Raw genomic sequence first — 14329 nt, 5'->3', positions numbered from 1 at the left:
AGAGAATTCACAGGTTTTGCGATCACAGCAATGTGAGGCTCTGTCTCACGACTGTGAGATCATGACCTGAACTGAAATCAACAGTCAGATGATAAACTGACAGAGCCATCCAGGCATCCCTCCCCTAGATTTTTAATGTGAAAACTCAAATATTTTATTTTAAAGCTTTCTTTTTGTGTAAGCCCTTTAAAGCTGTACATTTCACTCTAACCACAGTTTTTATTGCAGATCATACATACTGATATTTTGTGTTTCTTTTTCATTTAGTTAAAATATTTTCATTTTCTTTGTAATTCCTTTTGTCTACCAGGTTGTTTTAGAAGTATGTCAGGATTTTCAAATATTTTTGGATCATCTACATGGCTTTTTGTTATTGACTTCTGATTTAATATTTATTGTTTTTAGATGTACGTATTTTGAAATTTATTGAGACTTATTTAATGATAGTAATTATTTTTATCTTTTGTTTTTCATTTTTGCTTGATTATGCTGTACAAACTTCACAGTAAGAGAATGTGTTGAACTGTTGTATTTCTGTTTTTAGTTACTAATTGAAATGCCTTTAATAATTTCTTCAATGTTATATTTGAAGACAGATTTTATTAATCTTATTACTAATGAGTGTTTCCTCTTCTAAAAAAGTCAAATATTGAACATATGTTTTGTTTGTGGATTAATCACATGATCTATTCTAGTATTCTCCACCTCATTGTAATGAGAACATTGCATCCTGCTGTCAATGCTTTGCAATATTGTGGTGACAAAATGAATGTTTGAAATGTGATTAAAACAACAATAGCCTGATTGAGATCTGTATTTATTGGGGTGGAATTTGTTTTTAGATTTGAATGTAAGTTCAGAAACCCCAAAGTAATAGCAGCTTAAATCTAAGAGAAGTTCATTTTATTTTGGGAAATTAGAATTCTATTAATTGCATAGCATTTCACAACATAATTTTACATTAATTTCTACACAGTGGTTTTCATATCCTGTATCATCTCATCGCTTATGATGGAAGCTTAAACTACAATAGTTAACCAAAATTATAGTCACCAATAAAATAAAAACATGGCTGTCAACATTACTTTCTATAATTTAAATTTATGGTTTTGTTTTAGGCCAATTCTCTGACCTTTATATAGATATAACCCTAACTTTACAAAGGCTAATAAATGTAGACACTATATAAGAAAGACCTGTATTCGACTGAAAATCAAAAGCTCTATTATCAAGGAAAAATTAGAGAATGGAGATTGAGAACATTTAGCAAGTGTTTGCTAAGATTCAAGCTACAAATAGTAGTTGCTTATAATTATGATTGCTATTTTCTTTCTAATGACAACATTAATTTATACCAGAAAGTGTATCCCTTATAAATGAGTTGAGTTCAAAAATAGTAAACACATCTTACGTTGCCTAGTTTTTAGTAAAATAATATTATATCACTTCTCCTTTTGGTTTTTGGTGTTTAGACAAAAATCATCTGAATTGTTGACAATGTAATAATAAATCAGTTATTTGTGGTTATTATAATGGTAGAGTATGTTCAATCGGGATGTGACCTCCCCCCTAAAAAATTTTAAATCTCTCATTTGTTCATGATCCTCATATAAATAACATCTCCATTTCCCTGTGATAATCCAAAGGGCTAGGGTTTGAGTTTATTGCTGTAAAATCCAATAACTTCATATTAGCTATATCTGGCATCAAATTATAAATCTTTATGAATATAACTTTTTCATGTATTAATACTATTCAGAATAATAAAAGTCATAATGCAATATCAACAAAAGAATTGTACTATTTACAACAGATAGTTTATTCCAATGGGCTCATTTATTTAAAATATATATATATAGATATTGAGCTCTTCACTCTGTGCTAGAAAACAAAATAGTTGGAATGCCTGTTCTCCCAGAGCTAAAAAACTAGCAGGGGAAAATAATAAGTAAATAATTAAATAAATAATATTTTGGTTTTTGATAAACATTTTAAAGAATAATAAATGTCACTAAAAGAATAAAGATGTAAGGGGATGGTATTTTAGATGTGTGCTTAGAAATGTCATCTCTGAGTAAATAATTGGTACTGGATTTTTGAGTTTAGGTGATATATTGGGGCAATAGTAGCAACTATCTGAGCTGCCAAGTACAGTACTTTAGGGTTATCTATGAATAAATATAGATAAAGAAGTGAAAAGCTCAGTCTCTTTTGTTAATACAGGATATTATAATATTTAGGAGTCATGAAAAGGAAGCAACAAATGAAACAATACTTTGTGAGGTAGGAAATATAAGAGAAAACAATGCCATGAGTGAGTGTAATATAAGAACCAATAAAGTTCTAGGATTTGTTGCCAACTAAATATTTAATATAAATTCTTGCACAATTGACTTCCCTTGTACAGAAAATAAAATTTTGACACTAACAAAATTGAGCATTTTGTCTGTTGGGGAATGCTAGTAAAAAGCTTTATTCCAAGTCTAAGCAATTTATGAAGCAATACTTACATAAAAATTTGAAGTTTGATGTATGTTTAGTCATTCCAGTGGTGTGAAGATCTTTAGTAACTGCAGCATGGAGGATTTTGAAAATTTTATTTCAAAGCCAAAGTCCCAATGTCTTCAAAATCAGCCACGCTTAGATCCATCATACAAATCTGTGGTTTGTGGTAATGGACAAGTGGAGCAAGGAGAACAATGTGACTGTGGGAGTGCAGAGGTTAGTACTGATTTGGAAGATATATGTGAAAAATTATAAATACATTTTTATATTGCCATTTCCCCTAGGGCATCAAAATCACTTTTCTGCAGAAAAGATAAAAATGCATATAGAAATTATAATAAACTGACAAGTGCACTTATAAGTCAGTATACGGATTCAGTGGTTCATAGATTATCCATACAGATGATTTTCAAGGTCATTAATTCTGTAACTGAGGTAACCCAGGGTTTCACTTTCCCTATTGCGTGTGTTCTTCCCTGGTACAGGAATACCTCAGAGATATTGTGGGTTTTGTTCCAGAAAACCAGAATAAAGAGAATATCACAAAAAAGTAAATAAAATTATTCTTTTTGATTCCCAGTACATATAATTAATGCTTATATTATCCTTTAGTCTATTAAGTGTGAAATAGAATTATGTCTAAAAGGTACATATCTTATTTAAAAATACTTTATTATTAAATGATGCTTTCAGCAAGTCATAATCTTGATGCTGATGGCTGCTGACTGATCAAGGTGGTGGTTGTTGAAGGTTGAAGTGTCTGTGGCAGTTTCTAAAATAAGATAACTAGAGGCGCCTGGGTGGCTCAGTCAGTTGAGTGGCCAACTTCGGCTTAGGTCACGATCTCATGGTTCAAGCCCCACGTTGGGTTTTGTGCTGACAGCTCAGAGCCTAGAGCCTGTTTCAGATTCTGTGTCTCCCTCTCTCTCTGACCGTCCCCTTCTCATGCTGTCTCTCTCTCTCTCTCTTTCAGAAATATAAAAAAAAAAAAGTTTAAATAAGATAACAATGAAGTTCCCTGCATTACCTGGCTCTTTTATGAATAGTTTCTCTGTAAGCATGCGGTCGTGTTTGAGCACATTTTACTCACAGTAGAACTTCTCTCAAATTGGGGTCAATCGTCTCAAACTCTGCTGCTGTTTCATCAACTAAATTTATATAATATTCTAAATCTTCGATCATCATTTTAATAATATTCACAGCATCTTCAGTGGGAGTAAATTCCATCTGAAGAAATCACTTTCTTTGCTTAGCCATTAGAGGGAACTCTTCATCTGTTGAAGTTTTATCATGAGATTTCAGTGATATCTTCAGGCTTCATTGCCAATTCTAGTTTTCCTTTTATTTCCATCACATCTATAATTACTTCCTACACTGAAGCCTTGACCCCCTCAAAGTTATTCACAAAGATTGGAATCAACTTGTTCTAAACTCCTGTTAATGTTGGTATTTTGACCATTTCCAATAAATCATGAATGCTTTTTATGGCACCTAGTATAGTGAGTCCCTCCCAGAAAGTTTTCAACTTACTTTGGTCAGGTCCATTAGAGAAATCACTATCCATTGCAATTATAACCTTATGAGATGTAAGTTGAAGTTACTCTTCGATCAATGGGCAAGAGAATGGATGTTGTCTTAATAATCATAGAAACAACATTAATCTCATTGTACCTCTTTATTCACACTCTTGGGTCACCAGGTGCTTTGTCCATGAATGGCAATATTTTAAAAGGATTCTTTTATTCTGAGCTGTGTTCCTCAACAGTGGTCTTAAACCATGTTGTAAACAGATGTGCTGTCATCCAGACTTTGTTGTCCCGTTTATGGGGCACAGGCAGAGTAGATTTAGCATAATTTTTAAGAGCCCTAGAATTTTTGAAATGGTAAATGAGAATTGCCTTCAACCAAATGTCATATCTGAATTAGCCCCCAACAAGTCAGCCTGTCCTTTGAGGCTCTGAAGCCAGACATTACCTTTTCCTCCTACTTATGAAAATGACATCTTTCAGTGCAATGTTGTTTTATCTACATTGAAAATTTGTTGCTTAGCATGGCCACTTTCATTAATTATCTTAGCTACATCTAGATAACTTGCTACAGCTTCTACATCAACACTTGCTATTTAACTTTGCAGTTTTATGTGATGGATACAGATTCTTCCTTTAAACCTCATGAAGCAATCTCTGCTAGCTTCAGACTCTTCTGCAACCTCCTTATGTCTCTCAGCCTTGATAAAATTGAAGAGAATTAGGGCCTTGCGGTGGATGAGGCTTTGGCTTAAGAGAATGCTATGGTTGGTTTGATCTTCTATCCAGACTACTTCTCCATATTAGTAATGATACCATTTTGCTTTCTTATCATTCATGCATTCAGCCATTTTAATTTCCTTCAAGAACTTTTCTTTTCCATTCACTATTTCACTAACTTTTTGTTGTAAGAGGCCTACATCTTGGCCTCGCCTAACTTTAAACATGCCTTCCTCACTAAGCTTAATCCTTTCTAGCTTTTGATTTAAAGTGAGAAACATTTGACTCTTCCTTTCACTTGAACACTTAGAGATCATTATAGGATTATTAATTGGTCAAATTTCAATGTTGCTGTCTTCCAGGGAATAGGGAGCCTGAAAAGAAGGAGAGAGGGGAGCAGTTCATCAGTAGAGCAATCCGAACATACTCAATTAAGTTTATTGTCTTATATAGACAATGGCTCATGACATTCTACAAAATCACAATAGTAACATCAAATATTGGGGCGCCTGGGTAGCTTAGTCGGTTAAGCGTCCGACTTTCTCTTGGGTCATGATCTCGCGGTTCGTGGGTTCGAGCCCCGCGTCGGGCTCTGTGCTGACTGCCAGCTCAGAGCCTGGAGCCTGTTTCAGAATCTGTGACTCCCTCTCTCTCTGACCCTCCCCTGCTCACGCTGTCTCTCTCTCTCTCTCCTAGAAATAAATAAAACATTAAAAAAATTAAAAAAAAATAGTAACATCAAATATCACTGAAAACAGATCACCATTACAAATATAATAATAATGAAAGAATTACCAAAATTTGACACAGAGGCTGTTGGAAAAATGATGCTGGTAGACTTGCTCAATTTAGAGTTGCCACCTTCAATTTGTAAAAAAAAAAGAAAAGAAAAGAAAAGAAAAGTGTAGTATCTGAAAAGTACAATGAACTGAAGCACAATAAAATAAGGTAATGCCCATATTTCTTCCGAGCCTAAGATCTGCTGGCATTCAGAAAAATGGATATAAAGTTTTCACAATTCAACAAGAAAATGAGTCACACTTGTGGCTTTGAATATTTTAATGCAGGTCAATATTTAAGTAAAAAAATGTTTGGATTATTCACAATCAACAAATGCATGTTTCCAATCCACAAAAATCTTAGATAAAGCTGACTAATTGGAGGACTAGAGATAAAAGGAACACACTAAGGAAGAGAGAGATTGTGAGACTCATAACAGGTGTATGGATGTGAAAAAATCAATACATGAAAGGAGTTCAGTGTTCCCTACAGAAATAGTTAAAGTTACTACTATGTACCCTCTTCAATATGAAAGTGAGTTTTCAGATAACTAGTTGGGTGGTGTGCTTTAAAGAAATAATTTTACAGTACCCACTTGTTTTTCTTATCTGGGTCTAAATGGAAACACTTTGAAAATTTCTAGTAAAAATTGAAAATAGTGTATCTTAGTTCTATTAATTATAATATAATTGAGCCAGCCTCTGTGATAACTTTACTCTCTGGAATCCCATATGGGTAACAATAACAATAACATTGATTATGCAGATTAGTTCTGGAAAATACTTCAAATTTGGTTTACCTTAGTAAGTAGTATGCTATGACTCATATTAAGCCTACTGAAATCCATGACTTACTTTTATATAACTTATTGAAATTTTTGTCCAAGTAACCTTATTCCAAATCCCTGATAATTTAAAAAGTGTGTGTGTGTGTGTGTGTATGTAAGCATTATCTCTCCAACCTTCTCTATTCTTATCTGTTGCCTTTATTCAGTATAATAATAGAATTTTTATAAACAAAATCACGTGAATGAATTATAACATTAATCAAGGCATAATAAGATATGGATGATAATTTCAGTCATATTTAGAAATATCATTTTCTAACCCTTTGCCTTTAGAAAATAAAAGTAAATTAAACTTTGAACATCCCATAAAAGTTACAGACTTGTTAAAACGCAATAGGTTCCTAGGTTGATTAGGAATTTGTCATTATAATGAAATTGATAAATCAGAGCTTCTATTTATTTTATGTTTTATATTTAACTATCCCTTTGTCTGCAAGAGCCAGAGAGCTTGATGTTTGGGCTTTGGTGGACTCAGAGTTTCAGGAAAATCCTACAACCAATATAGTCAAACCTCTTCTGGGGATATAAAGAGTACACAGCATAGCAGAGTAGTAGCCAATAAGCATCTGTTAAGTAAGTGGCTATGTTTTTTATGTTTGCCAGCATGTAATTTAAGCATCTATCTGTATATTATATAATGTTGTCAACGTTAAAATATCTGTCTAGTGTGAGTTAGAGTTGGAAGGTACTTCAGAGCATTTGATTTGCCTTTCAGGACTGTGCTGCTAACCCAAACACATGTTGTGATCATGCCACATGCACACTAAAAGTTGGTTCAACTTGTGATACTGGTGAATGTTGTGAAAATTGTCAAGTAAGAGCCTTTAAGATTTTCCTGTATTACTTACGTGAACAAAGTCATCTTTGTTATGCTATTTATATTTTCACATTCTGCTTTATTCAGTATGATTTATTTCATTCCATCAGTATTCGGCAAAAGGAGAAATATGTAGGCCTCCCTCTGATGAATGTGATCTCCCTGAATATTGTAATGGATCATCTGCAACATGTCAAGATAACTTTTTTGTTCAGAATGGGCATCCATGTGGAGAGAATCAATGGCTTTGTCTGAATGGAAGTTGTATAAGTGGGTTAAAACAGTGTATGGATTTATTTGGTGAAGGTATTTATCATAATTTTATTTCTCATATATGTGTTTTTCTAGAAAACAAAAAGAAATAGATGTTGATACAGAATTGGGATTTTAAAAATAATGTGATTTTTAGCATATATATATCTTAAAGGATTATAGAAAAAGATAAGAAATACTGTACAAAAATATCAGACAAGTTATCTGGAATTAAAGTTATGAATTACTTCCACAAAATAATAGAGGGAAAGATTCAGTCTATGGGCTCTTCATTTGAGAAGAGAAAAAAACCAGACTGAATATAAGTTACACTTCCCTCTATCCCTCCATATCCACAGTTTTGTTAGTAAAAATAAAATAAATACATATGACTATGGACATTAGAAGATCATAAATATAAATTGGTATATGTATACAATTTAAATCACAGCCAGATACACACATTCATACCTGGGAACTACAGGGATTATGACAATACCAAAAAGGAGTAATGAAGATCCAGTAATTATAAATTCATTGAAAGATGATGTGCACTGAGGTTGAAAACAAAAAGGAAAACCATGGCACAAAATATACATGGGAACTTTTGCTGAAGAAGATGGAGACAGCTGCAATGGCAGCAGCATTTCTTGTTTATATGAGAAGAAGTAAGAGTGACTGCCAGAGGAAATATTTAGGTTATTCATATAAATGGCCCAAGTGGCTCAACCTTTTCTCAACTGTAATGAGTAATTGCCTACTTTAATTTCTCTGTAAAAAGGAGTTGCAAAGTAATGATCAATGCCCTAAAGGATCATACAATGGCACAGAATGACTATAGGTTTGAAGAAAGGCAAAACAAAGATATAAGGAAAGAAACTTGTAGAATGGTAAAGTGCTCTCCCAGTGAACTGGGTGATTTGAACAACTAAGGATATTTTGAAAAAAGATACTGCTATCTTTATCTCCATCTATCTATCTCATCTATCTATCTATCATCTATCTATCTATCTATCTATCTATCTATCTATCTATCTATCTATCTATCTATCTATCTATCATCATCTATCTGTCTACCTACCTATCTATCATCTATTATGAATTGATATCCATGTCATATTGAGTTATTCTGTGGATGGTCTAGTGACTATGAAGTGGTATTTTGTAATTTTGATTTGCATTTACCTAAAGACTAATGATGAACATCTTTTCAATGTGCTTATTGACGATTTGTATGTTTTGTTTGGAGAGATATCTGTATCATTCATCTATTTTTTAATTGTTAAGCTCGTGTTTTGCAAATCTTTTCTTTTGTTGTCTGGATTATGTCATCACTTTTCTGACTGCCTCCTCTGAAATGCAAAGTTTGAATTTTGATGAGGTTCAATTTATCTATTTTTTTGGTATGTGTTTGTGATTTTGGTGTTATATCTAATAAAGCATTGCTTAATTCAAGGTCTTGATTTTTTTTTTTTCTGGGAGTTTTATACCTTTCCCTCTTAAATTTGAGTCAATAATCCAATTTGACTTAATTTTGCATATGGTGTGAAAAATGATCCAACTTAATCTTTTAGCATGTGGATACCCAGTCATTTTAGCATCACTGTTGAAAAGATGATTATTCCTCCATTTAAGTGGCTTGGTATCTTTGCTAAAAATCACTTGACTGTAAAAAGATTTAAGTCTTGACTGTAAATTCTACTCCATTGATCTATACATCAATATTCTTATGTCAGTAGCACACTGTCTTGATTCCTGTAGCTTTGTAGTTTACAAATCAGGAAATGTGAACAATCCAACTTTTTCCCTCTTTTAAAAAAGATTATTTTGGAAGTCCTAGGTCTCTTGCAGTTCTTGAATTTCAGAATCAACTTGACAATTTCTGCAAAAAAGTCAGCTAGAATTTTGATAGTAATCGTGTTGAATTTGTACATCAATTTGAGATGTATTGGTACATTAACTATGTTAAAGCTTCCAATCCATAAACATGAGATGTCTTTCCAATTAGTTGTATCTTACTTTCAGTGTTTTATAGTTTTGTAATTATTAGTATACAAGCCCTATAATTCTTTTGTTAAATATATTTCTTGATATTTTATTCTTTTTGATGCTATTATGAATAGGATTTTTTAAAATCTTAATATTTCATTACTAATGTAGAGATACAAATTGATTTTGAATATTGAATCTTTATCCTTCAAAAATGCTAAAGTTATTTATTTGTTCCAATAATTATTTTTAGTATATTCCTAAGATTTCTATATATCAGTAAATGTCTTAGGAAAATATTTACAATCTATATGCCTTTTATTTTTTCTTCTTGGCTATTTTTCCTGAATAGTATTTCCAGTACAATATTGAGTAGAAAAACTCAGGGCATATATTATGACTTGTTCCTTATCTCAGGAGTTGAATATTGAGTTTTTAATATAGATGATGCTAACTATGGTTTTTCATAATCCTCTTTATAGGTTAAGGAAGATCCATTTCAGTTACACAGTTTGTTAAGGTTTTTGTTTTAATCAAGTGTAAAATGATAGGTTTTCCATTACTTTTTCTGTGTCTATTAAGTGATCTTTTTCTTTGTTTCTTTTCTTTTCTTTTTTTTTTTTTTTTGTCTTTTGGTTTATCAATATGGTGCATTACACTAATGTCCAGCCTTGCATTTCTGGAAAACATACCACTTGGTCATGTTATTTTATCATTCTTATATTGATAGTTGTGGATTGTTGATATATGCTTGAGATTTTTTTCCTTATTTTTAACTGTGAAAAAATATACATGACATAAAACTTACCATTTTTACCATATTTACAATTCAGTGTCATTTTACAATTCACATTACTTTGCAAGCATCACCATCATCCATCCCCAGAACGTTTTCCAATTTTCCAAACTGAAACTCCATACTCATTAACTGAAGTTCACTTCACTGTTGGTTTTCATGTGGAATTAGTTAGTTGTTTTTTTTTTTACCATTTTATCTATATTTTCCTTTGTTGCCAATGCTTTTGGCATTATATCCAAGAAATAATTGCCAAATCCAATGCCAAAAAACATTTCCTCTCTATTTTCTTCTAAGAGTTTTATAGTTTTTAGCATAGTGTATAGAGAAGTTGAAACATTACTAAAAGTAATGTAATGTGTATCAACTATACACAAATGAAAAATATTAAAGTGTTTATTTAAATTCCAGCTGTTAACATACAGTATAATGTTAGTTTCAGGTGTACAATTTAGTGATTCAACACTCACATTCAACACCTGCTACTCATTGAAACAATTGCAACCGTTAATCTCCATCATTTCTAAAAAAAAGTTTTAAAGTTGTAGCTCTGACACTTATGTATCTAATCCATTTCATGTTAATTCTAGAATATCCTGTGAGGTAAAGGTCAAACTCATTCTTTTGCATGTGTATATCCAGTTTTCTTTATACCAATTGTTGAAAAGACTGTCCTTTCCCATTGAATGGTTTTGACACCCTTATCCAAAAATATTAGACATATATGGAAGGATTTACTTCTAGGGTCTCTATTTTAGTCTGTTGGTGTATATATATCTGTATGTTAGTATGCCTGTATTCATGGTCTTGAATGCTGTAACTTTTGTGGTAAGTTTTGAAATCAGGAAGTATGAGAGAGATCTCCAAGCTTGTTCTCCGTTTTTAAAATTATTTAGGCTATTTCAGGCCCTTGGGATCCCATACGAGTTTTAAGATGGGTTTCTCTATTTCTGCTGATACATTGTTGGTGTTTTGATAAGGTTTGCATTGAAGCTTGTAGATCACTTTGGATTATATTGCCATCTTAATATTTTGCCCTCCAAGCCATAAACATGGGATAGCTTTCCATTTTTTGTGTTTTCTTTAATTTTCTTCAGCAACATATGGTGGTTATCATTATACAAATTTTACTTCACTTTGGTTAATTTTACTTGTAAGTATTTTTTTGATACATTGATAAAATTGTTTACCTAACTTCCTTCTGGGGATTTTCACTGCTAATTATAGAAATGCAATTGATGCATTAATTTTTGTATCTTTGCTGAATTTATTTATTAGTTGTGTGAATGTGTGTGTGTGTGTTTGTGTGTGTGTGTGTGTGTATAAAATCCTTAGGATTTTCTATATATATAAAATCATGGCAACTATGAACAGAGATAATTTTACTTTTTCTGTTCCAATTTAAGTTCCTATTATCAAGAAATTACTTGCCTTTTGCTTTAGATCACAACTTCTACTAAAATCTGGCACCCTTGTGTTGCTCCTTGTCATTAGAAGAAAAGTTTTCAACTTTTCACTACCGAATAATATATTAGCTGTGTTTTTTTAAAGATGACCTCTACTACATTGAAGGACTTTCCTTCTAGTTAGTTGTTTTACATTAAAATGCATTGAGTTTTGCTTCTTGTGCATTAATTGACACAATCATGTTTTCCCCCTTTATTCTGCTATTTTTTTTTTTTAATGTTTATTTCTAGGAGACAGAGAGAGAGACAGCGTGAGCAGGGGAGGGTCAGAGAGAGAGGGAGTCACAGACTGAAACAGGCTCCAGGCTCTGAGCTGGCAGTCAGCACAGAGCCTGACGCGGGGCTCGAACCCACGAACCGTGAGATCATGACCTAAGCGAAAGTCGGACGCTTATCCAACTAAGCCACCCAGGCGCCCCTCTGCTAGTTTGTTTTTTTAATGTAACATCATCCTTTTATTCCAGGAACAAATCTTACTTGGTAATAGGGTTTGCTAATAGCTATGCTAATAATGCTTTTAATATGCTGTAGGTTTTAGTTTACTGGCATTTTGTTGAGTTTTTTTTAAAATCACTGTTCATCACTGTAGATTTTTTTAAAGTCTGTGTTTAAAGTCCAGTTAGTTAATATACAGTGTAATATTAGTTTCAGGTGTACAATATGGTGACTCAACACTTCCATACAACAGCCAGTGCTCATCACAACTGCGCTCCTTAATCCCCATCACCTAAATCATCCCCTACCTACCTCCCCTCAGGTAACCATCAGTTTATTCTCTACATTTGAGTTGTTCTTGGCTTTCCTTTATCTTTTATTTTCCTCATGTTCATTTGTTTTACTTCTTAATTCTGTGGATTTCTTGAAATTTTTATGTCTATATTTGTGAGGGATTTTGTTCTATTTTTTTTTCTTTTTTGAACTGTCTTGTGTTTTCATAATCAAGCCGCATTGAATGGTACAAAAGCATTCCTTATATTTTTGGGAACAATTTGCAATGTATTATATTAATTGTCTGAAAATATTGCAGAATTTACCAGTGAAATCATCTGCTCTCAGCCTTTTCATTGTGGGAAATTTCCTGATTAATAATTCAAATCTGCCAGTTTTGTTGATCTTTTCAAAGAACCAAGTTTTGGTTTTGTTGATTTTCTCTGTCATTTGTCTATTTTTTATTTTATCTTTTTCTGCTATAATTCCTATTATTTCTTCTGTTCTTTTTATGTTTAGAATACTGTTTTCTGTATCTTAAAGTAAAATTCTAGGTTATTAATTTGAAATATTTCTTTCCTATTTTAAGCATTTACAGATATCCATGTCTAAATAGTGATTTCAATGTTTTTCATAAATTTTCATATTCATGTTTTTATTCCTATTCATCTTAAAGTAGTTTCTAATTTCCCGTGAGATTTGTTTTCTTTTATGCTTTGGTTATTTAGGAGTGTGGTTTTTAATTCCCATGTTGGTACATCCCCTAGTGTACTTTTATTATCGATTTTTATTTTAATTACATTGTATTCAGAAAATATAATTCACTATTCAGAGAACATAATTCATATGATTTCATTCCTTCCTGATTTGTTTAGACTGTCTTGGCCATGACTATGACCATTTTGGAGAATTTCCAAATGCATGGAGAAGAGTATGTATCCTGCTTTTGTTGCAATGGGTGTTCTGTAGATATGTTAGGGATAGTTCATTTGTAGAGTTGTTCTAATTTTGTATTTCCTTACTGATCTTATATTTGTTCTCTCCATTATTGAGAAGTGACATAAAATCAGCTATTATTTTTACCTACTTTTTCCTTCAGTTCTGCCAGTTTTTATTCAATAGATTTTGGTGCTTTATTCTTAGGGGATATGTAATATTTTCTTCATGGGTTGACAATCGTAAAAATTCTTTGGTTGTCTTTAGTAACAATTACTTTTTCTTATACTGCATTTTTTTTTTTTTTTTTTTTGCAATTTTCTTTTATGAAATCCACATGGTTTGCTCATTTTTACCCCAGTGGTCTCTCATCCAAAGTTCACCTTAATAAGGATAAAACTTAATTTTCACCTCTATCCCTCACCCCAGTACTTTCTCTAGCTTCCTTTCTCTTCNTTGCAATGTTCATGTAGCCACTCCAACTCTCTGTGTTATTGTTCTGGGTTTTGTATTTATTCCTTCATGATTGTGGAGTGCCACGCCTGGTATGGTGTCTGTCTCTGCCTTTCCTACCCTGTTCACTGAGAGTTTTTCCTCCTTTGCCCAATGTATAAGGGTTGCTTAATTTTTAGTTTTTGAGATGTAGCTGCAGATTTGGTGTGCCTTTGGGAGGAGCTGACTTCAGAATCTTTTTATGTTGCCATCCTGAAATGGAAACTCTATCCCTATTAGCATTTTAAAGGTGTTACTTTACTGTCATACTGTTTCCATATTTTCTAAAGAAAATCTGTCAAATTATTTCTTTTCTCTTTAAGCCATCAAGATTTTCTTTGTTTAGCAGTCTTCATGCCATACATTTGGATGCATTTGTGTATGTGTGTGTGTTTAATTCTTCTTAGTGTTCTGTGAGTTTCTTGGAATACTTGATGTAAATACTGTATTATTATATGGATTTTCTTAAAATTTCAAATTATATTTAATAATATC

General features: G+C 32.3%; 1 protein-coding gene across 3 annotated transcripts in view; it reads left to right on the top strand.

The window, feature by feature from the left end:
• ADAM2 (ADAM metallopeptidase domain 2) overlaps positions 1 to 14329 on the top strand; it is a 107135-nt gene that overhangs the window by 66539 nt on the left and 26267 nt on the right. For all 3 annotated transcript variants that reach the window (XM_077773073.1, XM_077773072.1, XM_077773071.1), the window contains 3 exons: positions 2541 to 2721; positions 7094 to 7192; positions 7306 to 7501. In XM_077773073.1, coding sequence (XP_077629199.1) covers positions 2541 to 2721; positions 7094 to 7192; positions 7306 to 7501 — 476 coding nt within the window. The remainder of the gene's footprint in view (positions 1 to 2540; positions 2722 to 7093; positions 7193 to 7305; positions 7502 to 14329) is intronic.

This window comes from Crocuta crocuta, unplaced genomic scaffold (genome assembly GCF_008692635.1).
Source record: "Crocuta crocuta isolate KB4526 unplaced genomic scaffold, BGI_CrCroc_1.0 scaffold177, whole genome shotgun sequence".
In the NCBI taxonomy this organism is placed as follows: domain Eukaryota; kingdom Metazoa; phylum Chordata; class Mammalia; order Carnivora; family Hyaenidae; genus Crocuta; species Crocuta crocuta.
The sequence above is the reverse complement of the archived record's forward strand: the minus strand, read 5'-3'. Positions and strand labels throughout refer to the sequence as shown.